At 48.4% G+C, this 22,581-nt stretch overlaps 1 protein-coding gene across 1 annotated transcript in view; it reads right to left on the bottom strand.

The window, feature by feature from the left end:
* BCAT1 (branched chain amino acid transaminase 1) overlaps positions 1 to 19,832 on the bottom strand; it is a 121,423-nt gene extending 101,591 nt beyond the window's left edge. The window contains exon 1 of the mRNA XM_062195527.1: positions 19,756 to 19,832. Coding sequence (XP_062051511.1) covers positions 19,756 to 19,761 — 6 coding nt within the window. The 5' untranslated portion in view covers positions 19,762 to 19,832. The remainder of the gene's footprint in view (positions 1 to 19,755) is intronic.
* Positions 19,833 to 22,581: the final 2,749 nt, after the last annotated feature.

Raw genomic sequence — 22,581 nt, forward strand, 5'->3', positions numbered from 1 at the left:
TGGTACGTTGCAGCATCCCAAATGAGCAACAGTTCGAGTCCCAGTTGCTCCACTTCTGATCCAGCTGTCTGCTGATTGGAAAGGGAAAGTAGCAGAAAATGGCCAGATGGCTTGTGCCCCTGCCACCTACCTGGGAGACCCTGGGACATCCTAGCTCCTGGCTTAGGCCTTGGCCCAGCCATGGTGGTTGTGGCCATTTGGGGAGTGAATTAGCGGATGGACAATCTTTCTCTGTCTCTCCCTGTCTGCAACTTTCCTTTCAAATAAATAAATAAATCCTTAATATTTTTTTTTTGTATCCAAAGCAGTTGTTTGCTTTGAGTTAAATGTCATGTCTTTGATGCTAATGAAATGACCAAAAGTCCAGTGATGGTAGAGAAACAAGGGAATTTGAAGAGATTTAGAGAGACAGCCTAAGCAGCAGGTTATTATAGATCTTTAAGAGTCTGCCAGTGAAGTCATGGAGGGTGAACACATGTGTCTTCTTCCTCGTCTTTTTAGAAACTCGCTTACACAACGCGGTTTCCTTATGTTTAGCCCCTAGAGAAAAGAACAGGAGACAGTACAGCAACAGTGAAGGTCATTAACGTGATTTGGAAGCTTGGAAGCTGACAGTGGCAAAGCAGCTTCCTCCCTAGGCCTTGAGAAATGGAAATGATTTTGCCCAAAGAAGAAAATACTGCCGAGGAGCCAGTTTCCCACAGAGAATCTCAGGGAAGTCTCAGAACAGAGGCCCTGGGCACTGCGGAAGTTGACGTGTAAATAGAGATTTTTGATGAAAATGTGTGGTGCTATTTACTGAATGACAAATCACTTTAGGGAGTGCAAAGAGAAAGAGCCGTATGTTTCTGTCACTTCCACCCCACTTTCAAACATCCTTCTCTCCTGTCTGCAGATGATCCGACTGATTCATTTCCAAGTGCAGCCACGTGCTGCGCAGGAAAGGTTTGGGCCGAGACACGCAGTGCGTCCGTCATTAGCTTTGCAGTCGCGTAGACGTCAGAGCGTCCTTACGCAGAACTGCCAAGATGCGCATCGCCCTCTCCCCGAGATACGCAAGGCTACCGCTAGCGTCACACACAACTTTAACTAATAGACATCTCTATTTGTTATTTGATGTCTATTTGATTCCTGTATCTGGGAGGCAGAGAGATGGAGAGAGAGAAACAGACAGAACTCCTGTGTGCTGGTTCACGCCCCAAATGCTCGACATGGCTGGGACTGTAGTCTGTAGTCACCTGAGTTTTTTCTAAGTAGGAATACACTCTAAAATAATAATAGAAAGCATACCATGGGAGTGGGTGTTGTGGCGCAGCTGGTTAAGCTGCCCCTACAACATCAGTGCTGGGACCTCATGTAAGTGTTGGTTCCAGTCCCAACTACTTCACTTCTGATCCATTTTCTTGCTAATGGGCCTGGGAAGGCAACTGAAGATGGCCTGAGTGTTTAGGCCCTCACCGAGCACGTGGGAAGCCAGGATGGAGTTCATGGCTCCTGGCTTTGGCCTGGCCCAGTCCTGGTCATTGTGGAGATTTGAGGAATTAACCACTGGATGGAGTTGTCTCTTCCTCCCTCTCTGTCTCTGTGTTGTTTGGCCTTTCTAATAAAACAGATCAACCAATAAATAAATCTTTAAAAAAGGTAAGTATGATACAGGGGTGGACATTTGGCCTAGTTGGTGTGCTATACTGGAGAACTTAGATTCAGTTCCTGCCTCTAGCTCCTGATCCCAACTTCCTTCTAACACAGACCCTGGGCAGCAGCAGGTGATGGCTCAAATGGTTGGGTTCCTGCCACCCATGTGGGAGATCTGGAGTGAGTTCCTGTTTCTTGGGCCAGCTCCATCCATTGCGGGCATTTGGTAAGTGAACCAGCAGAGGGGATTCTCTCTCCTTTTCTCTCAAATAAATAATTTTTTAAAGTTCAGTCTATACATAGACCAATAACATAGTTGGTTGTTTATTGTCAAGTTTCATGTGCTGAACATTAAGAGTGTATGTATACTTTTAAGGCTGGCAGCACAGTAGGTGTGTTTGTACCAGCATCACCACAAACACATGAAGAATGTGCATACTACAATAGTATGACCGCTATGATGTTGCAAAGGGACAGAAATTTTTCAGCTCCATTATAATCCTATGGGACCACTGTAATATATGATTCTCTGTGTCCCTCTGCCTTTCAAATAAAAATAAGTAAATTTTTTAAATTAGAAAATCAATCTGGCTGGCGCCGCGGCTCAGTAGGCTAATCCTCCGCCTTGCGGCACCGGCACACCGGGTTCTAGTCCTGGTCGGGGCACCGATCCTGTCCCGGTTGCCCCTCTTCCAGGCCAGCTCTCTGCTGTGGCCAGGGAGTGCAGTGGAGGATGGCCCAAGTGCTTGGGCCCTGCACCCCATGGGAGACCAGGAGAAGCACCTGGCTCCTGCCATCAGAACAGCGCGGTGCGCCGGCCACAGCGCGCCTACGGCGGCGGCCATTGGAGGGTGAACCAACGGCAAAAAGGAAGACCTTTCTCTCTATCTCCCTCTACTGTCCACTCTGTCAAAAAAAAAAAAAAGAAAATCAATCAAGGTTGTATTAATTTGCTTTTCATTACTACAGTGAAATACTTGAGACAAGCTATTTGTGAAGGAAAGAGAGGTTTGTTTTGACTAATGGTTCTGGAGGTTCACAGTGCAAGATGGGGCAGGGCCCCTGGGTTCCATTTCTGGTGATGGTGTTTTTGCTGGCAGAGTCTCAAGGTAGCTCAAAGCATCCCATGATGACAAGGCGCACATGTGTCTGTCCCTCCTTATAAAGCTACCAGGATTTGATCAAAGGCCTCCACCCTAACAACCCAGTAAAATCTATTCACTCCCAAAGGCCCTATCCCTAAACACCAAGTTGTTTTAAGTTCCTACCCACTTAGCATCATGAACTTTCAGGAGTCAGCCTTTAACACATGGGTCTTTGTGGGACCCCCAACTAACATCCAAACCATAGCAGAAGTCTAACATCAGACCAGTAAAGGATTGAGGAAGAAAAAAGAGAAAGCTAGGGGGAAGAAATGATATAGGCCAAAACTCAAGAAGATGTCTTCGGGGAATGGTAAAGGACCCAGGTCACAGAGTTTCTGGGTGCTAGAGATAAGGAGAGGCCCTGGATGCTTCAAGAAAGAACCAAAAAGAGGTACAGGTGAAAAGGATCTCAAGTACAAGTGCCCTTGGATTTCTCATTAGTTTCACAGGAAAGTACCAAACAATAAAGGAATTCCCTTAAAATTCTGATGAAAAGTCACTTCTACTCATACCAGCTGAGCAGAGGTTAGGCTATTTTTCCTGAACGGGATAATCGTGGGCAGTTCTTTCACCAGATAATCGCAAGCAGTCACTTTGCAAGGTTGTCTCCAAGGCTCTGTTTTCCTCCCTTGGTCTTTGTTGTAGTTTTATTCCCCCTTCACCTCCCCCCTTTGATGCCCTCTCAACCATCCTAAGTTCTGTTACAGCTTCTGAGTTAACTGGTTGGTAGTTTTGGAGGAGTATCTGAAGGTTTATGGTCTCCAGGTGGGAAGAGATAAATTGGGTTAGTACGTTAAGGGTGCAGGGACCAAAGACGAGTGTCATGAGGAGAGGGCCAGTTAGTGGGAGGAGCCACAGTGCCCAACTTCAAATATTGCTCCAAGAGTTCCAAAAATCAGCCAATTCTTATCTCTTTTGTTGCCCATTTGTTAAGTTGTTGGACCATATCTCTAACCCCTCCTGATGTATTGACATAGAAGCAACACTCTTTGTTGAAGAAAAGGCCAACTTCCCCCTTGCCTTCAATCAGTAGGTCAAGTCCCCTCCTGTTTTTTAGGACCATTGCTGCTACGGAGTCCAGCTGATCCTGGAGAGCCACTAATGATGTAGCAACTCGTTGTACATCATCTGTCAAGTCTCCAAATAATTCGTTGTAAAAGGTGGCTGATAAAGCAATTTCTCCTATTCTGGTACCCACTCTAGCTGTTACTCCCAGGCCAACTAGTAGGGGTATGAACAGGATAGCTCTTTTTATTTGCACTTGCTCAGCTACCAGAATAGGTAGAGTTTGGTTATTGGGGACAAGGTCCATTTGGGAAGTGAGGAAAGCCACGGTGCAGGTGCTCTTCCAGTTGGCTGATAGACATACACAGTTGGCTAATAGACATATCCATTCTGCATATGGGGAACGCTAACCTGTGTGGAGGCAACACTAGATTATGTCAGCAGGAAGATTGTAGGGTCACCAAGTCATCAGTTCACGTATCCGTTCATGTTGGCTGTTCATTAACTCACTGCTGGCTTTGTCCCCATTTTGTTGGTAATATGTTGAGGAGCCATTTGGATTTGCTCTATCCCTCACATTACTGGAGTTAACATGAGGGAGCCCAGTGGGGACTCATAACTGTTTTTATAGGCAGTGGTGTAACCAAATATTGAGGAGCCTCTAGTGATAAGCAAAGCCAACAATCTAGTGCCAATTGGGGGTTAGTCTCATTGAGGAGGTGATGAGTTGTGTTTAGGACCTGGTACAGGTGAGTATCTAAATCTAGGGCCCACTTGATTTATGTCTGGCCAAGAGCTGATAGCCTGGATCAGTGGTCCAGCAGGCAGGGGCCTGAAGTTGTAGGACAGTTTTGATCTGGCAACCCCCAATAATGCTGGGGTTTTTATCTCTCCTCTCTACTATATTTGCCCATTTTATAACAGGAGTAGACTTCTGTATCATAACATCTATTTGGCATTTGGCAGTCACTGACAGCACAGAGGCATGGTAGCAAGGCCACTGTTCTTTTTTTGACAGGAGGATCTGTAGCAGAGGGTACAGAGGGTACAGGGGCAGGAACAGGTTTGTCAGGGGCAATGGTAGGAGAGCAGATAGAACATTGTGGCTGAGGTCCCATTGCATAAGTCTGCCCCTCATGCACAGACTCTGTAATGTGTCTCTTAGATACATCCATCAAGCTTGTTGTGCCATGAAGGGGGGCGGTATTGTTGACAGGTGCATGGTGGGAAGGTGGTATACCCCCATACCTTAGGGCTTAGTAAAACACAGTGTACTATAAGAAACAGAAAATTTCTCCAGGTAGACACACTACCCCTATGTAAAACATGTCTAGAGCAACACTATGCGACCAGCTCCGGTTGTTTGGAGCCGTCTCAGCCAGACCTACAGAAAGTACCAAAGTCAATATTATCATCAGTCCCAGTGGAATAGGGTGTCATCCTGACCCTATTTCCCAGGTGTCCCTTGTTGAACTTTCCAGGCAGCATTTCAGCTCCCAGGTTTGCAACTGGAGCAGGGCTGTGGATTCCTCAAGCTTCGGCCATGCTTAGGTTGAGCAGCCTCCGGTGTGGTCAGAGCAGGGCACTGGGCTTAGAGGGTGACTCTGGGGTTTCAGGATCTCCAGTCACTGTGTCAGGTATGGTGACAGCCTTCACTTGAGAGTGGTGGGTCCAGGTGTCTATATCTGCACACTTTAAAATTGTAGGAATGGTTAAGAAGCACAGAGTAGGGTCCCTTCCATGAGAGATCCAGGTGTACTTTATGCCAATCTTTTACCCATATACTCTCCTGGCCTGTGAGGGGGTACTGGCTTGCTTAAAGGCATAGGAAGTCTCTCTAATACCACCGGTGCACTGGTGTAACTGGGCTATAGTAATGGCCAGGAGCTGTAGCTGGGTGTGGATTTCTAAACTTCCCATTTCTCTCCTATCTTCGGGAACCTTTGTAGGGAGAGGGGCTCCTACCAAACAGAATGTCATAAGGTGAGAGTTTTATTCCCGCTCGGGGTTAGCATCCCACTCAGATGAGAACTGTAGGTAGCACTGAAGTCCAGGGTAATTGAGCCTCCTGATAAAACTTACTTAGGGTTTATTTTAGGGTCTAGTTCATGTGCTCAACTTTCCTTGAACTCTGGGGCTGGTATGCCACATGGCCCTTGCCAGTCCATGAAGGCAGGCCCATTATCTGACCCAAAAGAGATAGGCATCCCATATCTGGGTAAGATCTTAGCCAGCAAAATCCTAGTAACTTCCCTGGCTTTCGTGGTCCTGATGGGGTATGCCTCTGCCCAGCCTGAGTATGTACAAACAATGACCAACAGGTGTTTATATCTTCTGCTGAGCCGTAGTTCAGTAAAGGCTATTTCTAGGTCTTCAAATGGGCTTTGACCAGTCCTCTGTATTCCCAGTGGCCAGGAGTGCCCTTGTTTGGCATTGTTGTAGGCACAAGTTTGGCATCACCAGGTTACATTCCCACAAAGTGTGGGGAGTTTGGCTGCATAACAATACTGGTTTACTGGAGTGGAGTCTGTTCTTCCCATGTGGTTGTTTTCATGAAGTTGATGAACCAGGGCACAGGCCAGGTGGTCTGAGACAACAGGGCATCCAGTGGGTAAAAGTTACCATCCGTCTAGACTCTTGGTACCCTTTTCTCCTCTTGCCCAGTTCTCTTCCTCTGGGGCATAATTTGGGTGCTCAGGCAGAGCCAAGATCTTTAAAATCTTGCCAGGAGGGGCCCCATAGTCATTGGCATGGCTGTCTGTTGTGCTTCGGAGTCTGCCCGCTAGTTTACTTGATTATGGGATCTTCTCCCTTTTGATGTCCTCAGCAGTGGGTAACAGCAACATCTGCAGGACCCCAGACCACTTCCAGGAGACGCCAGGACCTCACGGTGGTCCTTCATGGCCTTGCCCCCTGCAGTGAGGAGTCCTCTCTCCCTATAGAGGGCCCTGTGCTTATAGAGGGTGGCTAAGGCATACCTCAGTTCTGGGTAGATGTTCGTTTTTTTGTCCCTTGCTGAGCTCCAGGGCTCTGATTAGGGCTAGCAGCTCTTCCTGTTGGGCAGATTAGCCTATCGGAAGGGCCCTGACTCTACTATTTGTTTCCACGTCAGCCACATACCCTGCCAGACATTTTGCATCGACAGGAAGCTGCTTCCATCAGCGCAGACGGTATGATCTGCGAAAGGCCAAGGTTGGTCTCTGAGAGCTGAGGGCTCGAGTAAACATCATTCATCTCAGTGCAGTCATGGTCTGGAGCCCCTGGCTCAGCGGGAAGACAGGTGGCTGTGGTCAACATTTTGACATTTTCCAGACACACTTAGGGGTTTTCACAGAGGAGCCCGTGGTAGTGGCTCATTTGTGGGTTGGTGAGTCCGGGGTGCCCTGGGTGATCCATCAGTGCCCGTGACTGCAAGTGGGACCTTAAACTTTAGGCTTTGTCCCATAATCAGTTTGCCTCCTCAGCTAGGAGAGTGGTAGCAGCTAGGGCTCATAGCAAAGCAGCCATCTAGCTGCCCTCGCTTGGACAAACAGCCATGGCTGGCTGCCAGGGTCCTATGTGTTGGGCTAGGACTCCCAGGGCCATTCCCTTTTCCTCATTGAACAAAATGAATCTGTAGGTCACATCAGGGAGTCCTAAGGCAGGGGCCTCCAGCAGAGCCTTTTGAAGGGTGAGAAAGGCCTTTTGTTGCTGTTGTCCCCGTTCAGATGTTTTATTTATTCCCCTCTGTGTAGCTTCGCAGAGGGGTCTATCACTGAGTGACTGGGGATCCAGAAGCAGCAGGAGCCGGCTGCCCCCAGGGACTCTCAGGCCCGCCTCTGGGTTTGTGGAGCTGGGAGCGCCCAGACTGCCTGTTTCTGTTCAGGCCCCAAGGCCCAACGTCCTTGTGAAATCTGAAACCCCAAGGATCTGACTTCCTCTAGACTAGCCTGGGCCTTCTGGAGGACTATCTACCACCCAGCCCTTTGGAACAGACCTAGCGGTGCTTCCACTCCCCTCTTGAATACTGGCACTTCCTGACCGTCCGAACTCTGGCAGTCTCTGGAGATGGGCCTGAGTGCCAACCTTGCCCTCCAGGAACAAGGGACACTGTCGGCCCCTCAGAGGGTGGGCCCCTGGCAATAGCTGGGCGGGTGGGTGGCAGCCAGTCTGGATGAGTTTCCTTTAGTCCCAACTCCAAGGAAGTAGGAGTTCCATATTTCCAGGGCGGGGTCCATGGTCATGACAGGTGAGAGTGAGGTCTCCATTCTTCTGTGGGAATCCTGACAGCCAGGATCCGTGAAGCATCCTCCAAGGGCCTCAGCAGGTGCAGAGGAGCACGGCCATCAAACGAAACTAATGTGGGCCCCAGCGGGGGCAGCAGGTGCCATCCCAGAAGAGGTGCCAGGCACTCTGGCATGAAGAGGAACTCACGTCTCACTCGATGTCCTCCCACTGGGCAGGTTCATGGGGGCACAGAAAGAGTGCTTGGAGGAAGGCCCAACAGCCCCTGTAATTGTGGCCTTCTTTCCAAACATGGCACCTGCTGGTCTGGTGACTCCTGGGTATGTAGCGCCAGTGTCCACCATAAAGTCTCTTGCTTGGCCTCTGACGTCCATGTTAACCATGGGCTTGTGGAGGCTGGGACTTGCCAAGCTGTGTCTGTCTTGGTCTAAGTCAACCCCAGGGAGATTGGCAGTGGGAGGCTCTGCCTGGTGTGGAACACGGTCCCGGTTTGTGGGCCTTTTTCCTTTGAGTTTCTTGGGACAGTCATTTTTCCAATGTGTGACTTCCTTGCAGTTGGCCGGCTGATCTTTCTGTAGGGGGAGGCAGGGTCTGGCCCTCGCCCTTAGTTGCTTGGGCCTGGGTTCTGGGGCCACCTGTCGGCAGAGAGCCACCGTAAGGAGAACCGCCTTTTGTTGCCTCCTCCTGTTGGCCTCTCTCTCTGCCATCTGTTCTTGGTTCACGAAAACTTTGTTGGCTATTTCTAACAGCTGGGGACTGTTCATCGCAGCAAACCCATCAAGCTCGTGGAGCTTGTTTGAGAATCACCCCATGCTTGGCCTACAAAGGCAGCGTTCACCATCTGTTGATTTCCCTGGGCTTCAGGATCCAAGGGGGAGCACAACCTCTCATAGAACTCAGAGCAGCTTCCGTCTGGCTGCTGGGGGACCACAGTAGTCTTGGACATGTTCAGTGGCTTCTTTGCACTTGCTCTTAGTCCTTTCAGCAGAGCCTGCTGGTATCCCTCTAGGCTGGCTCACCCTTCCTGTGAGTCTGGTTCCTAGCAGAGGTTCTCTTCAGGTTGGAGGCCCCTGGACCAAGTCTCGGCATTTAACTGGCACAGGTGACCCTGCTCCCCGTAGTTGCTGGCTCTGAGCTGAGTGGAGACATCTCACTACCTGTTCACGGTCCTTGGATCGTGGCAGAGCTGAAACAGATGGTGGTGGGCTCTGGTAGAGGAGGGGCCCCAGGCCTCAGTGGAGGGATGTACGGAGGAGGTGGCAGTGGGGGCTCTTCTAGATCGCCCTGGAGGCTCGGCGGAAGGCTATGGGAGTCTTAGAGGTTCCTGGGTCTCTCGGCTGGGACTGAGTCCTGGCCACAAGGATTGTACTCTGTCCCTGCCTGCCAGCATAGTACGTATCCAAGGGGGCTGAATTAATGCACTTTGCAGGTGTCTGTTCCCTGGGGCGCTGGTCTGGACAGCGGTACTCCCCAGTTACCAGCAGGTGCACCGCCATTATCTTGGCCAGATCTCGAGTGCCCTCTGGTGGCCATTCTGATCCACAGAGGGCTGTCCGCTTTTTCGGAGCCATTCGAACACCATAATCTGAACAACCCCTTTGAAAGGTTTTGATCATACCGTCTAGGACAGCGGGTTTTGAAGGGGACCCCTCCCCATAGTCTGCCACCCGCTGTTGGCGATGACACAGAACAGGCACTGATCCAGACAGCAGTCATTTCACCTGCTGCCCTCGCGGGGAACTGGACACTTTTTGGAGGTCCTCACTGACCTGCAGGTTGGGGCTCCGTTGGACTCCGTGGCCGCAAGGCCGTGGAGCCGCCAACGCGTTCATGCCACACACTGTCCCCAGATGGAGGTAATTGCAAGACTTGACGGAGCAGACTCCGGGCGCCGCAGGGCATCTCTGTGCAAAAGTCCAGGAGAACCGGCCCGCTCGTGTCGCTCAGTCGGCTGTGAGGAGTCGGTCTGAGCAGAGGAATGAGGATGGGGAGAACGGGGCGGGGGCGGGACTGGAGCCCCCAGCCTGGGTGGACGGCACAGCCGGTTCTGGCCAATGCACAAAGATGCTACGGGAATCTGGGCTGAGGAGGGCACCAGGACCGCGTGGAGGATCAGACACAGTTTATTCACGGGTGGGCTGGATTGGAAGAGGAGCAGCCGGGACACAAACCAGCGCCCATATGGAAAGCCGGCGTCAGAAGCGGAGGTTTAGCCCACTGCCCACAGCACTGGCCCCCAGCTATACAATCTTTATAGTTACTATAATGTTTGGTGTACACATTACATTTACCTTGCTTTCTTGAGCTATAATTAAGTACAAGATGTTGGAAATTTTATACAGAAATATATCTTTGACTTTTTTAATTAATTTATTTTAAAGGCAGAGTTACAGCGATGGAGAGAGAGAGAGAGAAAGGGGGAAGAGAGAGAGAGAGAGAGAGCAAGCGCTTTCATCGACTGGTTTACTCTCCAAATGGCAGCAATGGCCAGAACTAGGCCAGGCCAAAGCCAGGAGAGTGGAGCCCTCTGGTGGGTGAACCAGAGCGTGGAAGATTTCTCTCTTTCTCTCTCTCTCTCTCTCCCTCCCTCCCTCTTTTTCTGTAACTCTGATTTTCAAAACAAATAAATAAATCTGAAGGAAAATGGAAGGGGTGGGAAGGTGCCAGCTCACCAGCAGACACATCAGTAGTGTGAAAGGCTTGCAGTAAATTATTAAGGGGCATAAACCCTCTGGACATCTTATATTCACATATTCACTGAACCACTAACATCATTAATAAAACATTGGTCCCAAAGCCACTGAATTTAAAAATGCACTTTGGTGGACAGCATCGTGCTTTATAACCAAGGAATAAAAGGTGCTATATAACCAAGGAATAAAAGCACCCATAATGTTATTTTTTAAAAAGTCTTGCTTGTTTATGTGTTTGAAAGGCACAGAGAGCAAGAGTGCGATGAGCAGAGGTCTCCCATGGTTCACTCCTCAGCCAAAGGAGCCGGACCAGGCCCGAGTCAGGAGAACAGAACGCAATCCGGGTCTCCCTGTGGGTGGCAGAGACCAAAGTCCTTGGGCCGTCACCTGCTGCCTCCCAGAGAGCACATTAGCAGGGAGCTGGAACTGGAAGCAGAGCTGGGACTTGAACCTAGGCCCTCACATTGGGATGAGGTGTTCTTTGCAATGTTAAGACTGCTGCCAAATGCCCATTGTGTGTGTGTGTGTGTTTCTAAATACACATATAAACTCAAACTATCAGCCTAGTCAAGCATAATGGTTTATGTTATAAGCAAAATAAAAGGAAATAAGTTAAATTACAGGAGCCCTTCCTTCTGCCCAGCTTGGGGGGCCGAATTGTTCACAGGGAACTTAGAAGCTCTGTTTCTTGGAATATCTAGATAGAATGGAACTGATGCTAGAAAAATAAACTCAAAAGAACAATCCTTCTTTGGAAGAAATAAAAGCCCCAAATGACCTAATTGATTTTTTTCTTTTAAAATCCTAGGATTCAATGAACACTGCCTCTAAGTGCCTCTTTTGTTGGGTTTGTTTGTCAGGCTATGCATTCATTAGTTTGCTTAAAAATGGCATTGTTTGCAACAAAGAAAAACATGTTCAACAGTATTGGAATTGGTTAACCTTCCAGACTCATGACCTTGCTCTATATTCTAAGTCAGTTCCGGGTGTTTCCTTTTACCCACTGGCTGATCTGAAAACCGTTCTGATGCAACAGATGGCCTTCTGGATCGGTTCGTTATGACTTGCACAATGTTCGGTCCTGTTGCTGTCTCTGCAGAATCTTTGTGAATGAATTTCCACAGTCATTCACAATTTGTTTACTTACAGTCTATTTAGAATCTACATGTGGCCTTATCTGGAACGTTCTGTAAGAACATCAATCAGCAGACAGCTGCGATGTAAGACAGGTTTGGCAACAGGCATACAGACACATCAGTACTGTTTTCTGTGTCCTTTAGAACCCTCCATATATCTCTGGGGAGTCTATTAAAGCTTTGACCCCAAAGAAATCCAGATGTGAAAAGATATATGATGTACTATTCAAAAACAAAGAGTATAAATAGAACTATTTAGTTTGGATCCTGGAGTTCTAGAAAGATGGATTTGGCTTAAATTTCAGTAAAGCACCAACGATGATGCCATGTTCAGAGTAGAAGGAAAAGCAAGGTTGCTGCTATGGATCATGATGCTGGTTCCTGTCTCCAAAACGCCACCCCCCGACCCCGTCCATCCCACTGGGCATTCATGGTCGCCATTTTGGAAGATGCCTGGGGAGTGAGCCAAATGGTGGGCAGTGTGGAGCAGAGAGGAGCACGGGAGTTCAGAACAGAAGCCAGGAAAAGGAAACGCGAGGACTCGTTCTGAGGGTTGGCAAGTCCTGCATTTTGCTGGGCAGAACACATCCATCTAAAAGACTGATGGAAGAGACTACAGGACGGTCTTCTGCCCTAAATTCAAAAGGCGAGAGGAGTCTGAGATTCTCCGTGGGAGGCTGATGTCAAATTAGTATTTTCAGAGAATTAAGCCTGAGACCAGCTGGGAGAGTTGTGGGATAATTCAAGCAAGAAGTACTAAGAGCATAAACCAGTATGACGGTAATGGGGAAGGGAGATTCAGAGAAGGTGGGATCCCCAGGACACAAGACTGAGTGAATATGAAAGATGAGAGAGTAAGAAAGAAGTAAAAGATGGCTGGCCTTTGGACAAACATCTGCCCTGACCACAGTCAGCCATGGCTGCGGCAGGGTCCTCTCCTGGGAGCATGGCCACCTAGAGCTGCCCCTTTGACAGGCACTACAGTTAGCAGTTACCAATCAGGAAAGTTAGGCGCCCCAAACTACTGTACTCTACCAAGAAACTGTACACTCCAAAAAATGAAACACTCACGCACACACTTCACTCCCGGAGTTTAGACATTTAATAAATTAGAGGGGCTGGCGCTGTGGCTTAGTAGGTTAATCCTCCGCCTGCAGCGCCGGCATCCCATATGCGCGCCAGATTCTAGTCCCGGCTGCTCCTCTTCCAGTCCAGCTCTCTGCTGTGCTCTGGGAGGGCAGTGGAGGATGGCCCAAGTGCTTGGGACCCTGCACTCATATGGGAGACCAGGAGGAAGCTCCTGGCTCATGACTTTGGATTAGCCCAGCTCTGGCCGTTGCGGCCATTTGAGGGGTGAACCAGTGGTTGGAAGACCTTTTTGTCTCTCTCCTCTCAGTCTGTAACTCTAACTCTCAAATAAATAAAATCTTTAAAAAAAAAATTAGAGAGCAGATGCTATGAATCTAGTTTTAGTCTGTGACTACATGAACTTTATAAAATAAAACACACACCACTTAAACTACTGGCTGTCTTTCTCTTTGGACTAAAGAAAAGTGATTGGAACTTATCAGATTCAGCAAGTGCTGTGGAATTCTGCTTATATATTCTCATGTCACAGCTGACTGCAGAGGCCAGAGCTGACAGGTCTCCTCTGCTCTGAGTACTACAGCATTTCAGTATTGTCCACCAGCCTTCCACGCTGCATGCGCCGTATTATCCGTGTTTAACAATTTGGATATAAAATATCATGCCCGTGATTATCTGGACATTTTGCTCGGGTAATTGTCCATAATTTTCATAAGATTTACAAAACAGTGTCAGATTCAACAAAGGCCAGAAGTGCTACAGAAGTGGACAGCACACTGAACCAGAGGTCAGGATGGGGTTAATACTGGCTGCAGTACAGGGTGGGGGCATGTGGGTCAGCTGGTTAAGTTGCTGCTTGAAACACCAGCATCCTACGCCAGAGAACCTGGTTCAAGTCCTGGCAACTTTGCTTCTGATGCTGCTTCCTGCTAATATACACCCCAGGAAGCAGATAGCCCAAGTACTTGGGTCTATGCCACCCACATAGGAAGCCCAGGTTGAATTCTGGGCTCCTGGCTTTGACCTCACTCAGCCCTGGCTATTGTGGGCATCTGAGTAGTAAACTAAGGGATAGAAGATCTCTCTTGGTCTCTCTCTCTCTCTCTCTCTGTGTGTGTGTGTGTGTTTAAGATTTATTTGAAAGAGTTACAGAAAGGGAGGGAAGGAGAGAGATTTTTCAACCTCTGATTCACTCCCCAGATGGCTGCAACAGCCAGTTCTAGGCCATGCAGAAGCCAGGAGTCTAGTCTGTCTGTCTGTCTGTCTCTCTCTCTTTCAGTCTCTCTCTCTCCCCTCCCTGCCTTTTCAATAATTAGATTTTAAAAAAGAATAAAATAACAGCTCCAGTGCTTTCCCCATACAAGTGTTCTGAGCTTACTTCTCAGTGTGAAGCCATTTGCATGGCATGTAGGAAATATAAAGCAACATCATCTCATTTAAACAAGGAAGTTCTCCCTGGAGCCTGAATATTTTTTCAGTAGACACCCAGCGGGTTCTCCTTGTCAAAATACAGGCCTTCACTGCCAAGAAACCACACATTCCCTGGGCAACACGTTCATCTTCCCCGTGGCCACCCTGCTGCTGTTTCAACTCTTTTACCGTCAAAGTTCAGAAGAACACTTGCTCTTTCAGTCTCCCAACCGAACATCTAGCACTAAAATCAGAACATTCCAATGTGATCTCCCAGTCAGCTAAAATGCAATGAGACGTACTTGGCCTTGGCGAAGCACGCTGTCCTGCAGAGGTGGAATGCAAACAGTGGCCCAGGGATCAAAGCAGCAGCTCCACTCTTGGCCTCATGCCCCTGCACACTCAAACTAGGTCTCCACGTTGTCTCTGTCCATCACACGGGAGACAACTGTCGCGTGCTGGAGCTGGAACAACCCAACAGGTGCCCCTTCTCCTGCTCTCAGCAGGAGTCGGAGTCTGAGCCCTCTGATCCTGTGCCTGACGCTCAAGGCACCCAAAGGTGGGTCACCATCTGGATGCAGAATAAGCAAAATCATTTCTCACAGTTGCATGGTAAACTGAATGAAACCCATCCATCCTCGGATCTACTCATCAAAAGAAGGCACTAAAAAATGCCTGCGTTCTTTTTTCAGATTAAACATAGGACTATATTTAAATGAAAGTAGGTGAATTTTACAAAGCATCAATTACTTTACAGTATGCCTTTAGACTGCTCTTGACTACACTGGAATGTTCTCTTTTTCAAGCTTATCTGGGCTTTTTCTGTTTCTTGACCGTTTTCCTGTACGTTGGAAGTATGATTGTCTCTTCCTTTAAGATTTTCTTTTTCCCCATTAATAACTGAACACAAGAAAAATGCTTTGCAAAATAGCTTTTCCCACAAAAAAGGGCATGGTGTGTATGACAATAGGGAACTATTTATGGACCATGCTATGCTATACTAAAAATATACTAATCACCTTATTAGTAAGCATAGCATCTATTCTATAGGATGTATGCACTATTTCTGGGGTAATATGATTTAGATTTCTGTATTTTAGAGAACTAATTATAAGCACAGGTCAAACTTGTACTTGAACCCTGGGGTTATAGAAAAGATTGATTCTGCTTTGGTTGCGCTTAGCCACTCACATTGTGAACTACAGACTAGGTTTTATGATACACATGTGTGCAAATATTTATCAAGGTATGTTGAAGAACCAGGGCATCCCAAGTGCTCATTCTTGAAAACTTGATTGATTTATGTGGGTTCCAATTGTACCGTCCTTGGTTGAGTGGACAGTGACCTATCTTCCCAAATGCACTACAGAGGCTCCGGAAAAGCCCATTGATCACAAGCTCCGTGAAACATTGACCCGATTTGGATATCTGTTATGTGGATAGACACATCAGAAAGGCTGCCCAGCTTCGCAGGTGTAAAAGGAGCAGATCTGCCACAGCACCCTCCCGAGTTCAGAAACAATGCCAGGGGCAGGCACTAGGTCCACCGGTTCAGTCACAGAACTTGAAGTTCAACACCAGCCCCCTCTGGCCCCTGACTTCGGCATCCTGCCACCGGGGAGGCAGAGGTGATGATGCAAGTCACTGCGTTCCTGCCACCCACGTGGGTGACCCGTGTTGAGTTCCAGGCTGCTGTTTCAGTCCAGCCCAGCCTGGTCCCTGCAGTTTTGGGAGTTTCAGGAATGAAGCAGTGATACCTCTCTCTCTCTCTCTCTCATAAATAAAGAAGTTAAAAAGCATGGTAGATAGTGTCCTACAGAAAGGAAAGGAGCATTCCTGGGTTGATAAATTCTATCACAGAAGGTTCCAGACTTTTCCTCTCTAGCAGGACAACCAAAGCCCTTGAGCAGAAAGACAAACACGCCGCTGCGTTTCCCTGGGGTGGCACCTGTTACTGAAAGGAATTACGGTTACCCAGACTAAAGGCAAATATAGAAATCTCTTCTTTCCCCTCTTCCGATACCCACTGGGAAGAGGCCAGAGAAGTAGGTAACCTGAAATCCCAAAAGACAAACCAATCCAAACACTCAAGATGTCCACAATTGGAACCAATGCTTCATTCATGCACAGAAATAATTTATTCATAAGGCCAGCTCTCTCAGGTTAACATGACCCAAGTTCTTGTGTGCCAGTGGAAAGAGACAGATGGCCCTTGTGCCGTAAGCAGAAAGGACTACATTGAGTAGGCCAAGTCAAGGTGCCAGGGTGCTCTCCTGACCCAAAACCAGGCTCCTTCAACAGCCAGGAGGAACAAATTTTATAGGGCTTGCTTCCAGGGAAGCTACTCCTATTCATTAAGCGGTGGGGATATTCCAGGAGGGATTCTGCATACTCACAAGGGGCAGGCATGCGTGCTCAGTAAGTCGTGGAGTCCATGTTCAGTTGAGGGTGGAGACTTCACCAGGGAGTTTGGGCCTTTCTCCATCAGAAAGGTGAAGTTGAGGATGAGACAGCTGGGTAAGGACAGAATCCTTACCCACCTTTGGCCAGATCAGAGCTTAGGGTTTCTTGTCTAGAGTTTGCCCAGGGAACGTGTCTTTATCTAATCACCTGTGATTCCCATCCACTTCCAAGGGCATCTGGTTCATTTTTAATTGGGATTGAGGAGGGGGTGGTGGTGTTTTGCCACCAGCTTTCCTACCCTTCACTTCCTTTTATTTTTTTTTTTATTTTTATTTTTTTTTGAAGAAAAAGAGTCATCTATGCTTTTATATAAAATGTGGGATAGAATACAAAATGCCATAAAGTCAGTGGTGCTACATAAGATATCTTTGTTTCTTTTTCTTGGGAGAAAGGAACTATATGGATACTTTTTTTTTTTTTTTTCATTTTTTCATTCCTCTATGTCCAAAGTTGTAAAGACGTCTAGATACGAGGAAAAAAAGAACAAACTCTACTTGGGAAAGCCCAGCACTAAAAAAAACCATAATTTGATTTTAATTCTTGGCACACACTTGACTTTTTTCAACCTCCTTCCATAAGGTTTTCAGCCCATTTCCAGTAATTAAGATCACCTCGTATGGAACAATGACATAAGGCTCAGCCGTTCTCCCTCATTGCCTCAAATAGATAAACCCTGGAATGTACTCCTTGTCCTTGAATCTCAATAGGGTCTCACACCCTATAGCCTTCATACCCCACCCCCCACAGCCACCTGAAAGACAAGTTCCAGGAATTCCTCTCTTCCAGCTGCCCCCTACCCCACCCCCATCCCCAGCCTTCCTAAAATAGAAAAAGGCCTGGCTCTTGGGGTCAGGGCCATCAGTGTGCCTGTGGGCAGCTGGTCACCCACCTCTATAGATTTATTCTCTCTGGATAAATTCGGTCTGGCTGTAAATTCCTGCACTGCCTGCTCTCTATTCTGCGCCTCCTTTTCCAACATTTTGGTGCCCCGTGTGGGGAGGCACCAATCTGCAACTGTTTTCCTAACAATCTCGGTTTGAGCTTCAAGAGAAATTCTTGCATACAAATGGAAGGTGTTCCAGAAAGTCCCCTTCCTTTCTCCAGATTGTGAAAAATCAAAAGAAGTTACTCATTGTTGAAACTCACCAGATAAAATAATGGCCAAAACCACATTCCCTGCCCGCCCTTCTTTTTCTCGCCACCACGCTTTCTGCCTTCCATTGAGCACTAGTGGCTTAACTCACTTAGTATCTCGGAGTCTGGCCCCAGGCGCCACAGCTGGGGTCTGGAAGGTAAACCACCCCTCCCCCTACCATGCCTCAGGGTCCTCAAACCCCTCCCCCGCTTCCTCCACTCATCCATCCCTCACTGGCAATGATGCACCTGTCCCCTTCAGAATAATTTTAAATCCCTCCCTTAATTCATCAAATCACAACATGCATTTATCGTATTTCATACACTCAACGCATACGCTGTTTCCCCTTCAGCTGCCCTTCTGTCCGCGTCTATCTTAAAAAATTGAGGGTACCTCCAAAAGCTTGTGGCAAAACTGAATTAAAAGTTTATTCTGGTGCCAAAATTTTTGAGATCCGTGCAGCGTGTTTTCATAGAATGTAGTTTTTGAAGATGCCTCGTACACGTGGGCTCCAACATTCTTGGTGAGCAAAATAAAGTTTCCATCCCATTTCCCACAAACTCTTTAAAATTACCGCTGCATTCCTTACATTGTTCATAGAACACAATCATTTCTTTCCCCATCTTGCAAAATATCAGAAAACTGAAATGAGATATGTTTTAGTGTTGCATGTTATAACAACGCTCTTGTGAAAAGAGCAAGGGTTTTTGGACTCAATGTTAAAATAAAAGACACATAATACAGTTCCACAAAACAGGGGAAAATAGGAGAAAAGCAAGTCCATTTATTCTCATAATTTTCCTTTCACTCAGGAAAGTGTATTTTTCTGCTAAAATTAAGCAGACAGGAGCAAGCCAGAAATAGAACACCTAAATATAGAAGAAAGGTTGCTAATTTTTTTTCTACTGTGCACTATGCATTTGTATAATCTCTTTTTAACCCCAAACAGAGTTGCCACCAATGCTTAAGCGTTCTGGAAATTTGCTGGGTGAGTAAGGTGCCAATTTCAGATGATTTATTCTAAATGAAATTGTGGACAGGGCTGTCTTGGTTAAGAACAGCTGAGAACCACACAGCTCCCTCCTTGAAGACTCTGAAATGTGCTTTTATTTCTCCTAAAAGCGCAAACTGCACTCCGGAAACCCCTACGATCTAAGATGCAGCTTTCTAGAGTGTGAAACCAGAGAAAGTGACACACTTAACAACACGGGACCCCGCCACACCTCAGATCTCCCAAGTAATTGACAGCTAGGCTAATTATCCTAGATGAGCATCAGAATACAAGCCGGGTTTAATACACGAGAGTCCCCAGGCTCAGTATCTCCTGGACGCTCTAACTTGCACAAGACACAGAATAAGATGAACATTCCGCTATGAATGACTAAGGAGGGCTTCCCCCCTCCTCAAGTGTCTCCTTCCTGCATCACATACACCCCGCAGGAAGCCTCGTTTGCAAGCTAGGGGACCCGCGCCCCAAGCCGCCTCCTCAAAGCTCCCCTCCCCTCCACCTCCAGCGCATCTTAGAATCGAGAAAAGCTTCCTTTTCCGTCCCCAGCTGCGTCGGCAGCCCTGGCTCTCCGTTCGCCAAGGCAGCGAGGGAAAGGCTCAGCCTGAACCGGGGGCGTATGTAGGGGAATCTGCACCGCACCGAGGGTCCAGACAAAGCACGATGGGCAAAGATGTTGCAAATGCTCGCCGCGAAGCAAGGCATGGGCCTCCCTTTGTCCCCCCGTCTGCCAACCGTGTCCTTTTCGGAGAAATCGCTGATTCAAGTTCAAACATTTTTTCCCCCTTTCGTTAAATTGCAGACAAAATCCAGTTACCTTCATGGTTGGCTTGGCCGTGAGGGTGTAGCTGGAACTGAGCCGAGAGCCGGACCCGGAGTGTCGCGGTCCCCGGCGGTGTGGATCGGAGCGAGGCTGCGGAGCGCGGTCGGCGGCGGCGGGGCTGGCGGCGGGCACACGTGGCGGGCGGGACCGCAGAGTGGCCCTAGCGCGGCGGAGGTCGACAGGCTGCAGATTGCGTCAGCACGCGGCCGGAGGCTGCGCCCCCCAGACAGACGGGCGGCCCGGCCTCTCCCGGCGCTGCCCTCAAAGGTGGGGGTGGTGGCGGGAGCGAGCGCTCCTGGGTGTGTGTGCATCCCCCATTCAGAAGTAGGAAAGCCAACACCGTAGAGCGGATGGGTCGGCGTGTCCTGCATCCCTCGTGTCTGCCCATCATCCCCAGGGCTTACTGAGATGACCCTGGCGCAGCCCGGCTCGGGAGGCAGCACTGGGGTCCCCGCCTCTGAAGCAGGCAGGCCTGAGCCTGGCTTTCAGGTTAGCGCATCTCTGCTGCTCCAGGCCCCTCCTCTAGTCCCCCAGGCTCCAATGCGACCCTTGTTGTTGCCCGTGTCCTTAGCACACGGGAACAATAGTAAGCCCTGGATTTGCACACGCACAGTTCTTCCTGCTCCAGGCCAGCGCTGGTTCTCGGTGAACTGCGCCTCCCTACAGGGCGCCTCTTGGGCGGTTCGCACCCCGACCGTGCAGCAGGGGCCCTCCCGGCGCCCCCCAGCTCCCTCCCTGTCAGTCTGGCCGCCTTTTCTTTGTCTTAATGGCAGGCTTGCTGACTCGCTCCAACAGATGGCCCCTTGTCTGCACAGCGATTTCTCCATGTCCTCCGTTAAGATCGGTTTTCTCAACTCTGTCTTCATTACTTATGGGCACAGATGCTGCTACCCTGGGCGATGAGATTTTTGAGGGCAGATTTCAGGCCGTGTTCCTTTCCGAAACCCAGTGGCCTCTTGGGAAGAGAGGAAGTGTTGCCTGCAAAAGTGTAGGTGCTGTGCAAAGATGTCAGTGCTTTAACTGTGGGCTCAGAGAGTGAGGGATCAGATTGTTCCTCTGACAAATGAGTTATTTCTGTGTCACAGGCACCGTGCAAGAAGCTAGGGAAGAGGGGTAGCAAATACCAACAGGAAACTTATTATCCTCAAGGTGTTTCTATTCTAGTGGGACAAAATAGCCTTAAATCATAAGTCAAGATGTCCATCCATTGATGAAGGGGTTAATAAAATGTGATATTCTTCATATGCTGGAATATTACTGAGCAATGAAAAGAAATGAATGATGTACATAGAGTACCACACAGATCATGGAGGAGCCTTGAAAACATGACACAGAGCTGGGTGTTTGGCCTAGCAGTTACCCTGCCACTTGGGACCCTTGTGTCCTACATCAGAGAGCCTCGATTCGGTTCTGATTCCACTCCTGTTCCAGCTTCCTGCTAATGGAGTCCATGGCAGGCAGCAGTGATGGCTCAAGTCATTGGATCTCTGTCACCCATTTGGGAGACCTGGACATAGTTCCCAGCTCCTGGCTTCAGCCTGGCAGCCCCAGCTGTTGTGAGCATTTGGGGAGGAATCAGTGAGTAGGAGATCTCTCTGTCTAGTACAGAAAGAACCAGTGAGACAAAAAATACATGATGGTTGCCAATCTGGGGAAAGTAGGAAGTAGGAAGTGACCACTAGCAGGTACAGGATTCCTTTTGGAGGCAATTAAAATGTCCTACAATTAGGTAGTGGTGGTGGTTACACAACTCTGCAAACCACTAAAAATCATTGAATTAGGGGGTTCTGTTGTCACACAGCAGGTTAAGCCATGGCCTGCTACACTGGCGTCTCCTATCAGGAGCTGTGGTTCGAGTCCCACTTGCTTCATTTCCATTCCACCTCCCTACCTATATGCCAGGGAAAGCAGTGGAGGGTGGCCTCTGCAACCCACGAGGGAGACCCAGATGGATTTCCAGGTTTCTGGTTTCAGACTGGACCAGCCCTGGCTATTGTGGCCATTTGAGGAGTGAACCATTGAATGGAAGATCTCTCTTTTTCTATCTCCCTCTCTCTGTGTAACTCTGCCTTTCAAATAAACCATCAATTTTTTTTTAAAAGAAAGCTTTGAATTATACTCCTTAAAAGGTTAGCTGTATGATATCTGGATTATATCTCAACAAAGATGCTATTTTTGAAAACCAAGTAGCACATGATACATGTTATGAGAAGCACGGTAAGAGGGATAGAAAGCAATGGGATGGGTGATAAACCTGAGTGAATCAGTGAATTAGCTCCAGAGCAAGTATCGCAATGGTTTCTAAATCCAATGAGATTCCTATGAAAAGATTATTTTAAAAAAATTTTTTTGAGCGGCAGAGAGGCACAGAGTTCAGGGAAGAAAGAAAGGGGGGAGTGGGGAGAGGGATAAGAAACTCCTGTTCACTGATTCACTCCCCAAATGCCCACACCATCTGGGGCCAGGAGACCAGAACCCAATCCAGGGCTGCCACATGGGTGACAGGGACCCAGGTGCTTGGGGAATTACCAGCTGCCTCCTGGGATCCACATGAGCAGGAAGCTGGAACCAGGGACAGAGCTGACTTGAACTCAAGCATTCCGACCCGGGCTGCAGCTGTCCCAACCACGCGTCTTAACGCTGAGGCCAAATGCCTGCCCCTGTAAGGATTCTTCTGACGTTATCCACAAAGGAAGAGTGAAGTGGTGCAAAAACAAAGTGAAAGAGGAACTGGGGAATGAGATTCCTGAGAAGGCTAAAACAGTCTCTCCGTGGCTGCTTTCCATCTCCTGTTGTCTTAGGAGAGGAGGCCTAGGGTTC

The sequence above is a fragment of the Lepus europaeus genome, chromosome 6, assembly GCF_033115175.1.
Source record: "Lepus europaeus isolate LE1 chromosome 6, mLepTim1.pri, whole genome shotgun sequence".
In the NCBI taxonomy this organism is placed as follows: Eukaryota; Metazoa; Chordata; class Mammalia; order Lagomorpha; family Leporidae; genus Lepus; species Lepus europaeus.